This window comes from Aotus nancymaae, unplaced genomic scaffold (assembly GCF_030222135.1).
Source record: "Aotus nancymaae isolate 86718 unplaced genomic scaffold, 86718_ANA_hifiasm-v0.15.2.pri h1tg000016l, whole genome shotgun sequence".
In the NCBI taxonomy this organism is placed as follows: Eukaryota; Metazoa; Chordata; class Mammalia; order Primates; family Aotidae; genus Aotus; species Aotus nancymaae.
Window position 1 is genome coordinate 34,010,055 of NW_026988428.1, and position 14,254 is coordinate 34,024,308.

General features: G+C 42.0%; 1 protein-coding gene across 3 annotated transcripts in view; it reads right to left on the reverse strand.

Moving 5' to 3' along the window:
• Positions 1 to 14,254, reverse strand: part of LIMA1 (LIM domain and actin binding 1) — a 108,513-nt gene that overhangs the window by 12,773 nt on the left and 81,486 nt on the right. For 2 of the 3 annotated variants that reach the window (XM_012441368.3, XM_012441369.3), the window contains 3 exons: positions 12,899 to 13,006; positions 7,038 to 7,095; positions 4,322 to 4,434 (listed from right to left, as the gene is read on the reverse strand). In XM_012441368.3, coding sequence (XP_012296791.2) covers positions 4,322 to 4,434; positions 7,038 to 7,095; positions 12,899 to 13,006 — 279 coding nt within the window. The remainder of the gene's footprint in view (positions 1 to 4,321; positions 4,435 to 7,037; positions 7,096 to 12,898; positions 13,007 to 14,254) is intronic. The other variant, XM_012441372.3, reaches the window with a different exon arrangement.

Consider the following 14,254-nt stretch of genomic DNA (forward strand, 5'->3'; position numbering starts at 1 on the left):
CAGCTGGCAGGGCACCGAGAGGGGCAGTGCAGTGCGTGTCTTCTCACGTAGGCCACCATGTTTTCTCTCAACACCCATCAGCAGAACCCTGGGAGGAGGCTGGGAGGAGACTGGAAGGAGGCTGTCCCCGACATAGTGAGGGCAGACGGTTATTCCCTAGGGCCAGTCACATCTCCTTCCCTCTTTCTCCCCTGTCCTCTCCTCTGGGAACATTTAGGGGATGATTTCTTTCAAATGGAAGGACATAAAGCTTAAGAGATCTCTGAGTCTTTTGAAATAGAAGAGGTCTGATATTTCTCACAGGGTCCACTAATCTCTGCTCTCAGAACAACACCCTTTTTGAGAATGGTCCTGTAACTTCACTGGTACCACGTCTTACCAACTAAGCTCTGTGGCCAGTGTTCAAAGTGTACACAGAATTCTTAAAGGCCTCCATCATTTCTTTTTACTTTATTAAGATACAATTTGAAATGAATTGAGTCTCTACCTTAGATGTCCTCTTTTCATTAACAGACAGGAACTAAGAAACAATTTTTTCCAGGATGTGTGGGATCCAAAAAGCTATTCTGAGTGAACAAGTTTATTCTTAGCTGTATGTAATTTCCCAAAGTGGAGAAACAACTTCTGTTCATCGTCTGCAGCCATGAGACCAGTTCTGCCAGCAGGTCTTTCTATAAACATTTACTAAAGTATCTATATATTTGCCTGCAGACTGCAAAGGGGAACTTTGAGGAAGAGCAAATAAATTGCCCTTAAATAAAAGTGGAGACATAACTGGGTTCCACCAGGCTTTAAACACCATGACCATCTGAGCTCTGAACCACAGGCAAACAGCCAGGCCGGTTGACTCTGGTCATTACACAATGCTCAAAACCTGAGGTGTGTGTCTATGCAGGCAGGGCCGTCTGCATTCTACTGCTGAGTGACCAGTGCCAGAGAAGTAGGCATGGGTCTGAGGCAGACACAGAGAGCTTTATCTCCATTTCCTCTCCCTGGTGCCAAAGAAGAGGTGTGCCCCTTCACACATCATTCATCCCCTCAGACCATGAAACTTGAAGCAGGAGGGATCCCACCTAGTACAAGGAAGTCTGGCTGAGCAGTTGAAGGAGGGATGCAAGGCTGCATTGAGAATTCAAATAGTCACAAGACAGATTTTAGTTCTTAGATTTCCCCAGGTGCTGGGTTACACAGAATCCATCACCAGGTTATATTTGCTAGCCATTCTTGATCCACAACCACCACCCGAGCACTCAGATCTAGGCAGCATTGCTGTCAGAGAGGAAAGTAACCCTGTGGCATTTGCGACTCTGTGAGACTCCAGATATTGACAAAGAAAGTGCTGATGGCAGCACCAGCAGACCTCCAAGGCCAGAACAGAGCCAGGTGGAGCACATGTGCAGATTCAATCACCACGATCCCGCCCTCTCTTCTTGGACTTGCTTTCTCTTTCTGCTTTACCTTTTGTTCCTTTTCAATAAACCTGACTCTTCTCATAAATCTTTGCCTCCTTTAAAATTTTCATATTTATCTTTTTTACCTCGCTCACCTTTTAAATCCACCCTTTAAGTCCTAGATTCTCCCCTTTCCTTCTTTTGTCCCAAACCCTCCCTGATGTCCCCTCATCTTCATGCTCTGTGTGCAATAAAACTTTCCTCTGTGGACCAATCACGCACACAGTTAGAGGTATAAGCACGGCAGATATAAGTATGAGTTGGGGCAGCACAAACTACCTTAAAACTCATTATAATTATTGAGTTTCTCTCAAATGCTAAAACTTCTGAAACACAACCCAGCTATTTAAGAGAGTACCAGAGGAGAAAGACACTAAAGAAGAGTGGATGATTGAAGTGGGTGAAGTAGCCCTCATTAGCAAGCTATTCAATGAAAACAAGTCAGCTAACAAGCCTAAAATAAGTTTTGGCATTTTTAATAACCATTTTTTGGCTTATTTTTATGGGGATATATGTATGCCCAGAGAAAAGGACAAGATGACTTTTAAAACTTAGGTAATAAAAGCAGACCATAGATTGAGGAGCCTAGTAGAATTTTTTTGGCAAACATTTTGTTCAATTCTTTTTTTTTTTTTTGAGACAGAATCTTGCTCTGTCATCCAGGTGGAGTGCAGTGGCGCAATCTTGGCTCACTGCAACCTCCGCCTCCCAGGTTCAAGCAATTCTCCTTCCTCAGCCTCCCAAGTAGCTGGGATTACAGGCACATACCACTGCGCCCAGCTAATTTTTGTATATTTCGAGACAAGGTTTCACCATATTGACCACGCTGGTCTTGAACTCCTGACCTCATGATCTGCCCACCTCGGCCTCCCAAAGTGCTGGGATTACAGGTGTGAGCCACCATGCCCAGCCTCAATTCTTAATCTCTAATATTATACCCTGAGTATAAGTGTTGCTTGAATGTCAATTTTTTTTTTTTAACAGAAAATTGGCGCGACGTCCCATTTAGCCAGGCACGGTGGCTCACACCTATAATTCCAGCACTTTGGGAGGCCGAGGCGGGCGGATCATGAGGTCAGGAGTTCAAGACCAGACTGGCCAACATAGTGAAACCCCATCTCTATTAAAAAAAAAAAGAAAATCGGCTGGCTAGCCCCCATTCCAGTGGACACATTCTTTTGCTAAAAATGTTAATGACGGGCCGAGCGCGGTGGCTCACGCCTATAATCCCAGCACTTTGGGAGACCAAGGCGGGTGGATCATGAGGTCAAGAGATCAAGACCATCCTGGTCAACAAGATGAAACCCCGTCTCTACTAAAAATACAAAAATTAGCTGGGCATGGTGGCACGCGCCTGTAGTCCCAGCTACTCAGGAGGTTGAGGCAGGAGAATTGCTTGAACCCAGGAGGCGGAGGTTGCGGTGAGCCGAGATCGTGCCATTGCACTCCAGTCTGGGTAACAACAGCAAAACTCTGTCTCAAAAAAAAAAAAAAAATGTTAATGACATTGTTGTAAACACCGCGTCATTAAAAAAAAAGGGAGAACAGGGCCAGGTGGGTTTGGTGGCTCATGCCTGTAATCTTAGCATTTTGGGAGGCCAAGGTGGTAGGATTACTTGAGACCAGGAGTTCGAAATCAGCTTGGGTAACATAGTGAGACCCCATCCCTACAAAAATGTAAAAAAAATATTAGCTGGGTGTAGTGGCATGTGTCTGTAGTCCCAGCTACTTGGGAAGATGGCTTGAGCCCAGGAGATAGAGGGTGCAGTGAGCTGTGATCACACCACTGCACTCCAGCCTGAGAAAGTGAGATCCTGTCTCAAAAAAAAAAAACAAAAAAACTAATCACCAATCAGGTTAAAGTCAAGCTCCACAGACCAGGAAGCTACTATCTTTAAAGTGAAATTGCATAACTCGTCCAATATGCTGATTTTAGTTAAATACATTTTTCCTGGCTGGGCACAATGGCTCATGCCTATAACTCCATCCCAGCACTTTGGGAGGCCAAGGCAGGCAGATCACGCAAGCCCTGGAGTTTGAGACCAGCCTGGGAAACATGGCAAAACCACATCTCTACCAAAAAAATAAAAAAAAAAAGCCACACATGGTAGCATGTGCTGATAGTCCTAGCTACTCAGGAGGCTGAGACAGGAAGATTGCATGAGCCTGTGAGGTCGAGGCTGCAGTGAGCCATGATCATACCATCATACCACCATACTCCAGCCTGGGCAATAGAGCAATATCCTGTCTCAAAAAAAAAAAAAAAAAAAAAGGCTGGGTGTGGGTGTGGTGGCTCACACCTGTAATCCCAGCACTTTGGAAGGCTGAGGCGGGAGGAGTTCAAGACCAGCCTGGCCAATATAATAAGACCCTGTCTCTACTAAAAAATATGTTAAAAATTAGCCAGGTGTGGTGGTGCCTGTCTGTAATGCCAGCTACTTGGGAGGCTGAAGCAGGAGAATTGCTTGAATCTGGGAGGTGGAGGTTGCAGTGAGCTAAGATTGTGCTACTGCACTCCAGCCTGGGTGACAGAGTGAGACTCTGTCTCAATAAATTTTTTTAAAAAATTAGAAATTAAAATTAAAAAAACACATTATTTTGTTTAACTTAAGGCTTTCTTAAAACATTCATGAGTTTTCCAGATTTCAAACTGAGAGTCATTAGTGAGCCTTCTCGCTCCTGGGCCAAATACCCGAGCAGAGGCAACAAGATTTCCAGGGAAAGTGATTGGCTTCAGTGTGCTCTTCTGTGGCATTATCATCCCCAGGAAAGCAAAACCAGCTTATAATCAACATCATCATCATAAAAGGTGCAATTAACTCTACCAGTAGTTCAACGTCCAAAGGCTCAGAGAGAAACTGCCATCATACCTTCACTGCTTTGGGAGGAGAACTTTCAGAAAGACTGGAGGCTCTGGCATCTGGACTTAGTGGCTTGGGATGGACAGGCTGTTGAACCTCACTCTTAACCTGGAAGTTACCTGCTTGAGTTACAAAAGGAAGACATTTTATATATATTTTCATGGAAGTCTTGGAAAGTGTTCCAAGGGAAGTCTTGGAAAGTATTCTTCTAAAAAGCAAAGTTTGGGCACTTTCACTGATGACAGATCCTTCCAACACCAGGGAAAACACTGCTTTTCTGTTGAAGAATATTCGAACACTAACAACTACAGCTCAGGTTTTCTCTGGTCCTCTCACAAATCAGGTTCTCAGTGAGGAGGCTTTCTTACCCCCTGCCACATGGAGCAGAAATCCAAACCACTCTGCATAAAGAACTTTCTTCCTTGTACCATTTGTCATTTTTAAAGGCCGTTTATAGACTTGGATGTCTTTTTGGACATTAACATTCCTAATAACTTCTTCTGAAGTGTTTAAACTGAAGTTGGAAAAGGGGAAATTTGAGGGCAGAAATTTTGTATGGGGAGTGTGTGTGTGTGCATGCATGTGTGCACGCGTGCACACATTTGTGTATGCATGTAACCTGACACTGTTTTTGGTCAGCTCTATAGCAGATGTCCATGGATGAAGATTATGGAAAAGGGCTCCATGAAGTTTTTTTCATAATCATTGAAGTGCCAACTGCATGAGTTACTTTCCTGCCAAAATGAAGAGGTGAGTCAACAAAGTACTAAAATATTAAGGCTTATTTTTCAAAAAAATGTTTCATAAACCTAGTCAAAACTCAGAAACATTTCTAGTCCAAGAAAAAAAATTGCAAAAAAGGAATGTTTCTGGATTCAGGCAGAAGGAGTTTTTCTCTGAAATGTTACTAGAAATCTGTTTAACTCATACTTCTATTATAATTGTGGGGTTTTCCGTGTCCAGTAAACTAATTAGCCTGGGGAGAAGCTAAAAATCCACATATTTATACTTTTCTTTTTTGTCTTGTGACCTATAAGAAATCCATATCCATATATATATATATACACCATATATATATATATATATATATTTTTTTTTCCAGATGAAGTCTCACTCTGTCACCCAGGCTGGAATGCAGTGGCATGATCTGAGCTCACTGAAACCTCTGCCTCCTGGGCTCAAGTGATCCTCCTGCCTCAGCCTCCCAAGTAGTTGGGACCACAGATGCACGTCACCACGCCCAGCTAAGTTTTTGTACTTTTGGTAGAGATAGGTTTTCACCATATTGCCCAAGCTGGTTTTCAACTCCTGAGCTCAAGTGAACCGCTTGCCTCAGCCTCCCAAAGTACTGGGATTACAGGCATGAGCCATAGTGCCTAGCAAACACACACACACACACACACACACACGTCTTAAAACTCCTGACCTCGTGATTCACCCGCCTCCCAAAGTGCTGGGATTATAGGTGTGAGCCACCGCGCCCAGCCCAGTCACATATATTTTTAAATGGGCTGAGCACAGTGGCTCACATCCGTAATCTCAACACTTTGAGGGTGAGGTGAGAGGATTGCTTGAGGCCAGGAGTTGGAGATCAGCCTAAGCAACATAGTGAGGCCTTGTCTCTACAAAAATATTAAAAAGTTAGCTGGGTGGTGGTATGTGCTTGTAGTCCTAGATATTTGGGAGGCTGAGGTGGGAGGACTGCTTGAGCCCAGGAGTTTGAGGCTGCAGTGAGCTATGATCGTACCACTACACTCCAGCCTGGCCAACAGAATGAGACATCCTGTCTCTAAAAAATAAAAATAAAAAGATATACTGAAAATCAGAGTCAGAAGTGGACATAGTCAAGTAAAAAAAAAAAACACAAACATTTTTGTCTTTGGGAAAAGGGAGGCTCAAAATGACTCCAAAATAGGATGAAAGGTGACAAAATTCACTGTCAGCAGGAAAATCCCTAGAACCTGGCTAGGAAGTGGACTATAGTATATATTTAGATAAACAGGGAAAATATATATCCTTAACAGATTACTCATATACTTATTCATTAAAGAATAGGTATTTATGAATAAAATTCTAAATGAATAAAATCCTTATTGGCCAAACTTCTGTTAAAATGAAACTTCAGGCTGGGCACGGTGGCTTACGCCTATAATCCCAGCACTTTGGGAGGCTGAGGTGGGTGGATCATGAGGTCAGGAGTTCGAGACTAGCCTAACCAACACGGTGAAACCCTGCCTCTGCTAAAAATACAAAATTAGCTGGGCACGGTGGCACACGCCTGCTATCTCAACTACTCAGGAAGCTGAGGCAGGAGAATCACTTGAACCCAGAAGGCAGAGGTTGGAGTGAGCTGTGATCGTGCCACTGCCCTCCAGCCTAGGTGACAGAGACTCCATCTCAAAAATAAATAAATAAAATGAAATGAAACTTCAAAATTAGTTTATACAGCTTTAACTCTGAAAGGGTTTGGTGCAAAAGGTAGGATAATTTCAATGAGAAAAGCATTAAAAGTATTCAGTTTGTCCCAAGTTAACAATATTTAATTGAATTTAACTTCTCCCTAAGCCATAAAGTATGTAAAGGATATTCAAGCATCAGCCCTTAAATGCAAGTGGAGGACTTAGTGTGTTATTTTCTCAGCACTGACGGTAATGGGAACACCCCAGAACCAAATACAGATAGATAAAAAGAACCTCAACCTCCAGATCTAAGAAAGAATGCTTACGGGAGTCATCTTCAGCAGGGGTGGAACGGACTGCCAGGCTATTCTCAGTTGCAGAAATCTACAAAAAAAAAAAAGGAGGGGGAGTGAGGTGGGGTGGGGGGATTAAGAGTCATATTAAAAATAAAAGAGCAAACTGCTGTTAATGCAATAAAAACCTGCTGACTCTAGTCAGTCACTGGCTGCCTGGGGGAAATAACGGGCACCAGAACAGCTGAGCATTTAAACAAGAGGCAGCAAAATGTCTTTTATGAGGATATTAACATGCCTCTCAATTACAGAGTAACGTGAGAAACAGACTGCATTCAACTGCCAAAAGTGTGCATCATCTCCCTTTATAAAAGAACTTCTAAACCATATTTTTCCGCTCTCCAAAAACAAAGCAAAACAAAGCCCTCTATCAAGGAGAACAAAGCTCCTCACCATACAACCATAACTCACTCCAAGGAAAGATAAAATATTTAAATATATGAACTATTCTTATTTTTTAATTTTCCTAGTTCTTATTTCCCAACCAAATACATCCTGCTGAAACGAGCTTGCCCATATAGAAGACCTTTTCATAGTTATAAAACAAATTTACCTATAACTAACCTCAGTATTATCTTCAAGGATAGTTTCCCTATTAATCCCAGTCTCAAAATGGCAATGTTTAATGAGATGGCAGATCTTATGTATAGGTGTATATATCTTTTTCCCAAAAGCCATCAAATTTAAATAAAATAACTCTCTGTTAGAGCTCTCCTTCCTTTCCACTGGCCCTCACGCCTTCCTGGTGTCATACTCCACATCCAAAATCATGAAGAATCAACAGGTGACCCAATGTGTACTCTTCACATAATTTCCTTTCATTCAGATGCCATGGATTTTATGGGCAATGCTGAGTATTTATATCAGGATGTCTAACAAACTGAATAGATTTACAATGAAGATTAAGTTGCTGGCTGACTGCACCTGAATTTCAGCACAGTCCTTTTTTCTACCACTCTCTTCATTACAGGAATTCTGACATGGCATAAAACAAACCAGTATGATTACAGTTGGTATTTATTGGGTGTTTACTATGTGCCATGTATTCAACTGATCACCTTACAAATGCACTATTTTATCTAATATGAAATAAATTTTCTGAAAGTTGTGCATGTCTACAAAAAGCTCTTCAGTTTTTGAGAATTAGTAGGTATATCCATCCCAGGATGTTCTTCTCTCACCTCTAATTTGGTCACCTTGAATCTGTGTGTTAAACTTTGCTTTTTTTTTTTTTTTTTTTTTTTGAGATGGAGTCTTGCTTTGTCACCCAGGTTGGAGTGCAGTGGTGCGATCTCAGCTCACTGCAACCCCCGCCTCCCAGGTTCAAGCGATTCTCCTGATTCAGCCACCCAAGTAGCTGGGATTACAGGTGCCCACCACCACACCTGGCTAATTTTTGTATTTTTAGTAGAGACGGAGTTCCACCATGTTGGCCAGGCTGGTCTGGAACTCCTGACCTAGGTGGTCCACCCGCCTCGGCCTCCCAAAGTGCTGGGATTACAGGTGTGAGCCACTGCGCCTGGCCCTGTGAGGTAAACTTAGTGTTAATCATGACATCATCCACATGGCCAAACAGATGACTTCACTGTAGGAAGAGCCAGGTGGGAACAGCCAGGTGGGAACATAAGAAATTTTGCTCAAACATTTCATTAAAGCACAAATTCATTCACAAGAGGAGAAAGGGAAGAACAATACCTTGACAAAATATTCCATTTCAAGCATTTCGCAAGTTTCCTCTAGCATTAATGTCCTTTTTTTTTTCCTGGAGATTAAGTTTTGCTCTGTTGTTGAAGCTGGAGTGCAGTGATCTTGGCTCACTGCAACCTCTGCCTCCCAGGTTCAAGCAATTCTCCTGCCTCAGCCTCCTGAGTAGCTGGGCTTATAGATGCCCACCACCACACCTGGCTAATTTTTGTATCTTTAGTAGGGATGGGGTTTCACCATGTTGGCCAGGATGGTCTCCAACTTCTGACCTCAGGTGATCCACCCACCTTGGCCTCCCAAAATGCTAGGATTACAGGCGTGAGCCACCGCATCAGGCCAATATCCTTTTCTTTAACAAGCCGAAGTTCAAATAACACTTACGTATTGGTTAACAAAAGCAAGGCAAATAGCCAAAAGGATAGCTAAGGCTCTGTAAAATATTGCGAATTTTAAGGCAGCCAAGGGTTTATAAACCTGCAGCATGCGCTTAAAGGTATGTATTGTCTTATCTTTCTTCCCCACCCACTTCATGATTCAGCTGCACTAATGTCCTTTTAGACTATAATTAAAATGTTCTAATCTTCCAGTTCAGTTCAGAGTTCCAGTTTCAAATCAGCATGAAGACAATGAAGAAGGAAACATGAATTTAGACATAGGAACAATTCAAGCATTATTTCCCAAATGACTGTTTCCCAAACTATGCTCCTGGGATAAAAATGGGGATACTTCAATGCTGGGAATATTTTTCTCTTAAAATTTCTTTCCTTTTCTTTTCTCTCTCTCTCTTTTTCTTTTTTATAGTATATAAGAAAAATTCCACACATATTTAGTCAATTATTCTCTCTCTTTTTTTTTTACCCCCACCTGCTGCAGGTGGGCTAAGGCTGAAAAGGGCGTTAGCGCAGTTATTCTTTTTCTTTTCTTTTTTTTTTTTTGGCGCGATCTCGGCAACATCTGCCTCCTGGGTTCAAGCGATTCTCCTGCCTCAGACCCCCAAACAGCTGGGATTTCAGGCATGTGCCACCACACCCGGCTAATTTTGTATTTTTATAGAGACAGGGTTTCACCACGCTGGTCAGCCTGGTCCAGAACTCCTGACCTCAGGTGATCCACCTGCCTCGGCCTCCCAAAGTGCTGGGATTACTGGCGTGAACCATCGGGCCCAGCCTAGCCAGTTATTCTTAAGAAATAATCTCCCATTTAAAACATGAGAAAACAAGACAGTTTAACAAAATAACTCACTTAATACATGACATGTGCCCCATAGGCTAATGCCTGAGTCCACTGTTGCAAGGATGTATGCAATTTATGGGTGATTATATGACCATGTAACACACGACAGCCAAATATTTTGTCTTTTTATTCCAACATATGTTGTGATGTATAAAATAAATTATTCTAATTTTTTTTCTGTTCTGGTCTTTGAATCAAATTTTGTAGCCATCAGTCTCAGACCATTTTTCTGTGGGCCTAGTTTGATCCAAGTGTGTGGCATATCTCATGAGTTCCTGCTAGAATTCTGACAATACACCATCCTACTTTGTAAAGTCTGTTGTAGTCAAATTAAGTTTGAGACAGGGTGCAGTGGTTCATGTGGGTACTTCCAGCACTTTGGGAGACTGAGGCTGGGGGGATCGCTTGAAGCCAGGAGTTTGAGACCATTCTGAGAATTTTAGCAAGACCTTGTCTCTACAAAAAATTAAGATAAAAATAAATTAGCCCAGCATGGTGGCACACACCTCTAGTCCCAGCCACTTGGGAGGCTGAGGCAGAAAGATCACTTGAGCCCAGGAGTTGGAGGCTACAGTGAGCTATGATCACACTACTGCACTCCAGCCTCAACAGAGCAAGACCTTGTCTCTTAAAAAATAATAATAATAATAAATACAAGCCGGTCGCGGTGGCTCACGCCTGTAATCCCAGCACTTTGGGAGGCCAAGGCAGTCAGATCACAAGGTCAGGAGTTCAAGACCAACCTGGCCAACATGGTGAAACCCCATCACTACTAAAAATACAAAAATTAGCTGGGTGTGGTGGTGGGCGCCTGTAATCCCAGCTACTCGGGAGGCTGAGGCAGGAGAATCGCTTGAACCTGGGAGGTGGAGGTTGCAGTGAGCCAAGATTGCACCATTGCACTCCAGTCTGGGTGACAAGAGCAGAACTTTGTCTCAAAAATAATAACAAAAATTAAAAAAAAAAAAACAAATTCCAACTAAGCTTGAGAACTGTTGCTCTTAACCCATTATAATGATCTCCATATCTTTTGGAAGAATAGTGTTATGGTGTCAATATGTGTAAAAGAAGCAATGGCTTTTCTCCTAAGATTAAATCACTGTAATAGACTTGAAAACCCTTTCTCCTCATCTCATTTAACATTTGATTATCATATTGACTGAAAGACTAAAAGGACTGGACAATGGGCAATGGTAGAGAACATGATAAATTCCCCTGACACAAATATTGTTACTTATTTCAATTAAGCCATTCATCTAATGATTAATACATAACACAGAAATATGATTTGCTTAAAATCTTTCAGTGACTTTCTCCTGCTTCACAACTATATCCAAACCCTTCAGGGTGGCATATAAAGATTTTCCAGATCTTACCCTGGCCCTCTCCTTCTGTCTATCTCTCACCGCTGCCTATGTGTCCTCATGCTCCAGCCAAGTCAGCAAACCTATAATTCTGGCTGGGCAAGGCGGCTCACGCCCATAATCCCACACTTTGGGAGGCTGAGGCGGGTGGATCACTGGAGATTAGGAGTTCAAGACCAGCCTGGCCAACATGGTGAAACCCTATCCTTACTAAAAATACAAAAAATTAGCCAGGTGTGGTGGTGTGCAACTGTAATCCCAGCTACTTGGGAGGCTGAGGCACGTGAATCGCTTGAACCTGGGAGGCAGAGGTTGCATTGAGCCAAGATCGCACCACTGCACTCCAGCCTGGGCAACAGAGCAAGACTCCATCTCCAAACAAACAAACAAAAAATCCCTGTAATTCCTCAGTAAGCTGTCATCTCCAGTTTCTAAACCTCTGTTGTATCTGCCTGGAATACTCTTCTATCTCTAACTCAACCTTCCCCTTATTCACTTGGCCTACTTCCACACATTCTTCAAGACTTGGCTCAGACATTAGCTTCTAGAGGAAGTCAGGTTAAATGTCTTTACTCTGAGCTTCTGCGGTCCTGTATACCCCTCTCACAGCCTCACAGGACCTGTCATACTTTTTTATGATAGCCCACCTATTATTCATCTCTCCTGTACTCTGTTTCCTTGCACATAAAGACCACGTGGAATGATTTGTCAATAAGTTTTTCAGCTTATTTCCTATGCTTACTTAACATAGTGACTGCCTTTCAAAATAATATCAGTGAGAGAATAAGATTTTCTTGCATAAAATGTGAATTTATACATAAGAATATATGAGTATCTGAAGATAATCTCTAATCAAATAGATTTTTATTTTATTTTTATAAATTATTTTTCCCAGGAGCATAGACTCACATTGCCCTGAATCCATGCTCTCCCAAATAGATTTTTATTTTATTTTATTTTATTTATTTATTTATTTTTGAGACAGAATCTCACTCTGCTGCTCAGGCTGGAGTGCAGTGGTGCAATCTCAGTCTCTGCAACCTCCACCTCCCTGGTTCAAGTGATTTTCCTGCCTCAGCCCCCCAAGTAGCTGGGATTACATGCGTGCACCACCACATCTGGCTAATTTTTATATTTTTAGTAGAGACGGTTTCACCATGTGGGCCAAGCTGGTCTCGAATTCCTGACCTCAGGTGATCCACCTGGCTCGGCCTCCCAAAGTGCTGGGATTATAGGCATGAGCCACCGTGCTCAGCCTCTAAATAGATTTTTAAAAATCACTTCAGCTCTATGCCTTCTGAGCATCTGCTGAGCAAAATAATTTTCCAGTGAAGGCTCATTATTTGGTCAGCTATAAGTTGCAGAGCTCCTCAACCAAAATTATGTGACCTGCAAAAATGACAATCTGTCCTGGCAGCTGTTACCAAATTCCCAGACACTCTACAGCCTAGAGTTACAGTTGTTACTAATTTTAAGCATTTAATTTAGAACACATGCTTCCTTGGCAACTGGACGTCAGACTTTTCAACCTACCTTTTCTCCTTCCTGATGGGTGATGCAGGCCTCAGGACTTGGGGGCACATTCTCCTTTTGCTCCGTTTTATGAATTTTGATTTCGCCACCACTGGCTTTTAACTCATTCTACAAAATAAAAATAACTGTAAAAATTTTCTTAAAGTCTCATCATTCTATTCTCTTCATAGCACATCTATTAGATAAACTTGGAATGTTAAAAAAAAAATTATTCTAAGAAGCCTCAGGTCAAATCAACCCCCTAACTCTCACAAGCAAAACCCATTGACTTGTGAAATGACAAAAGCAGCTTTGTGGACACATACCTCAGAGTTAAATATTTGTATGCTAGACTAAAACTGGATTGCTCATTAGAATACAGACACATCAACACAGACACACAGAACACCCAAGCATACAACATTCTTGTGATTCACTCTTCTAGCAGCAGGGCTTGTGGTAATGCAAAGCTTGTGAGTTTTATCAGAAAAGAACATTCTGGAGCAGACAAAAGGATATGCCAAGTGCCAATAATAGAAAATATACTGACCATATATATATAAATGCCCGGCCTGGAAAGAAAGACAGGGTTGATGTATACATATAAAAACTGAAATTATATTTAATGATACCATAAAGCAACCTTTTTTGTGGGACTTTCAAAAACATGTTTTTCACATACAATTCATATATTGTACTAAAGATATAACTTATTTTACTTCTTATAACAGAGCCTCAACATAAAAGTGCATGCATTTTATTGTCATAAGGAATGAGCATAATTGCAGTTTTTCCTTGCAAAGGACTGGAGCAGAATATTACAACTAACTCATCTATTACATCTAAAATCAACATAGTGACTGGGTGCGGTGGCTCATGCCTGTAATCCCAGTACTTTGGGAGGTGAAGTGGGTGGATCACCTGAGGTCAGGAGTTCAAGACCAGCCTGGCCAACATGGTGAAACCCTGTCTCTACTAAAAATACAAAAAATTAGCTGGGCGCAGTGGTGCACACCTGTAATCCCAGCTACTCGGGAGGCTAAGGCAGGAGAATCGCTTGAATCCGGGAGCAGAGGTTGCAGTGAGCCGAGATAGTGCTGTTGCACTCTAGCCTGGGCAATAAGAGCGAAACTTCATCTCAAAATAAATGAAGTAAAATGAAATGAAATAAAATAATAAAATCAACATAGAGGTTGATGACTATGGACATTTCCTAACATTAGTCTGCCAGTAATGTAGTAATCTAGTACATTTCTGTTCTCTGTGATTCTTTAGGCATGGGAGGAAACAATTTATGGCCACAGGGCCGATGAAGGGAATGTGAGTATGACTGAGTCACCTAAGGATGGTATTCCAGATTATGGCCCACAGCTCTGG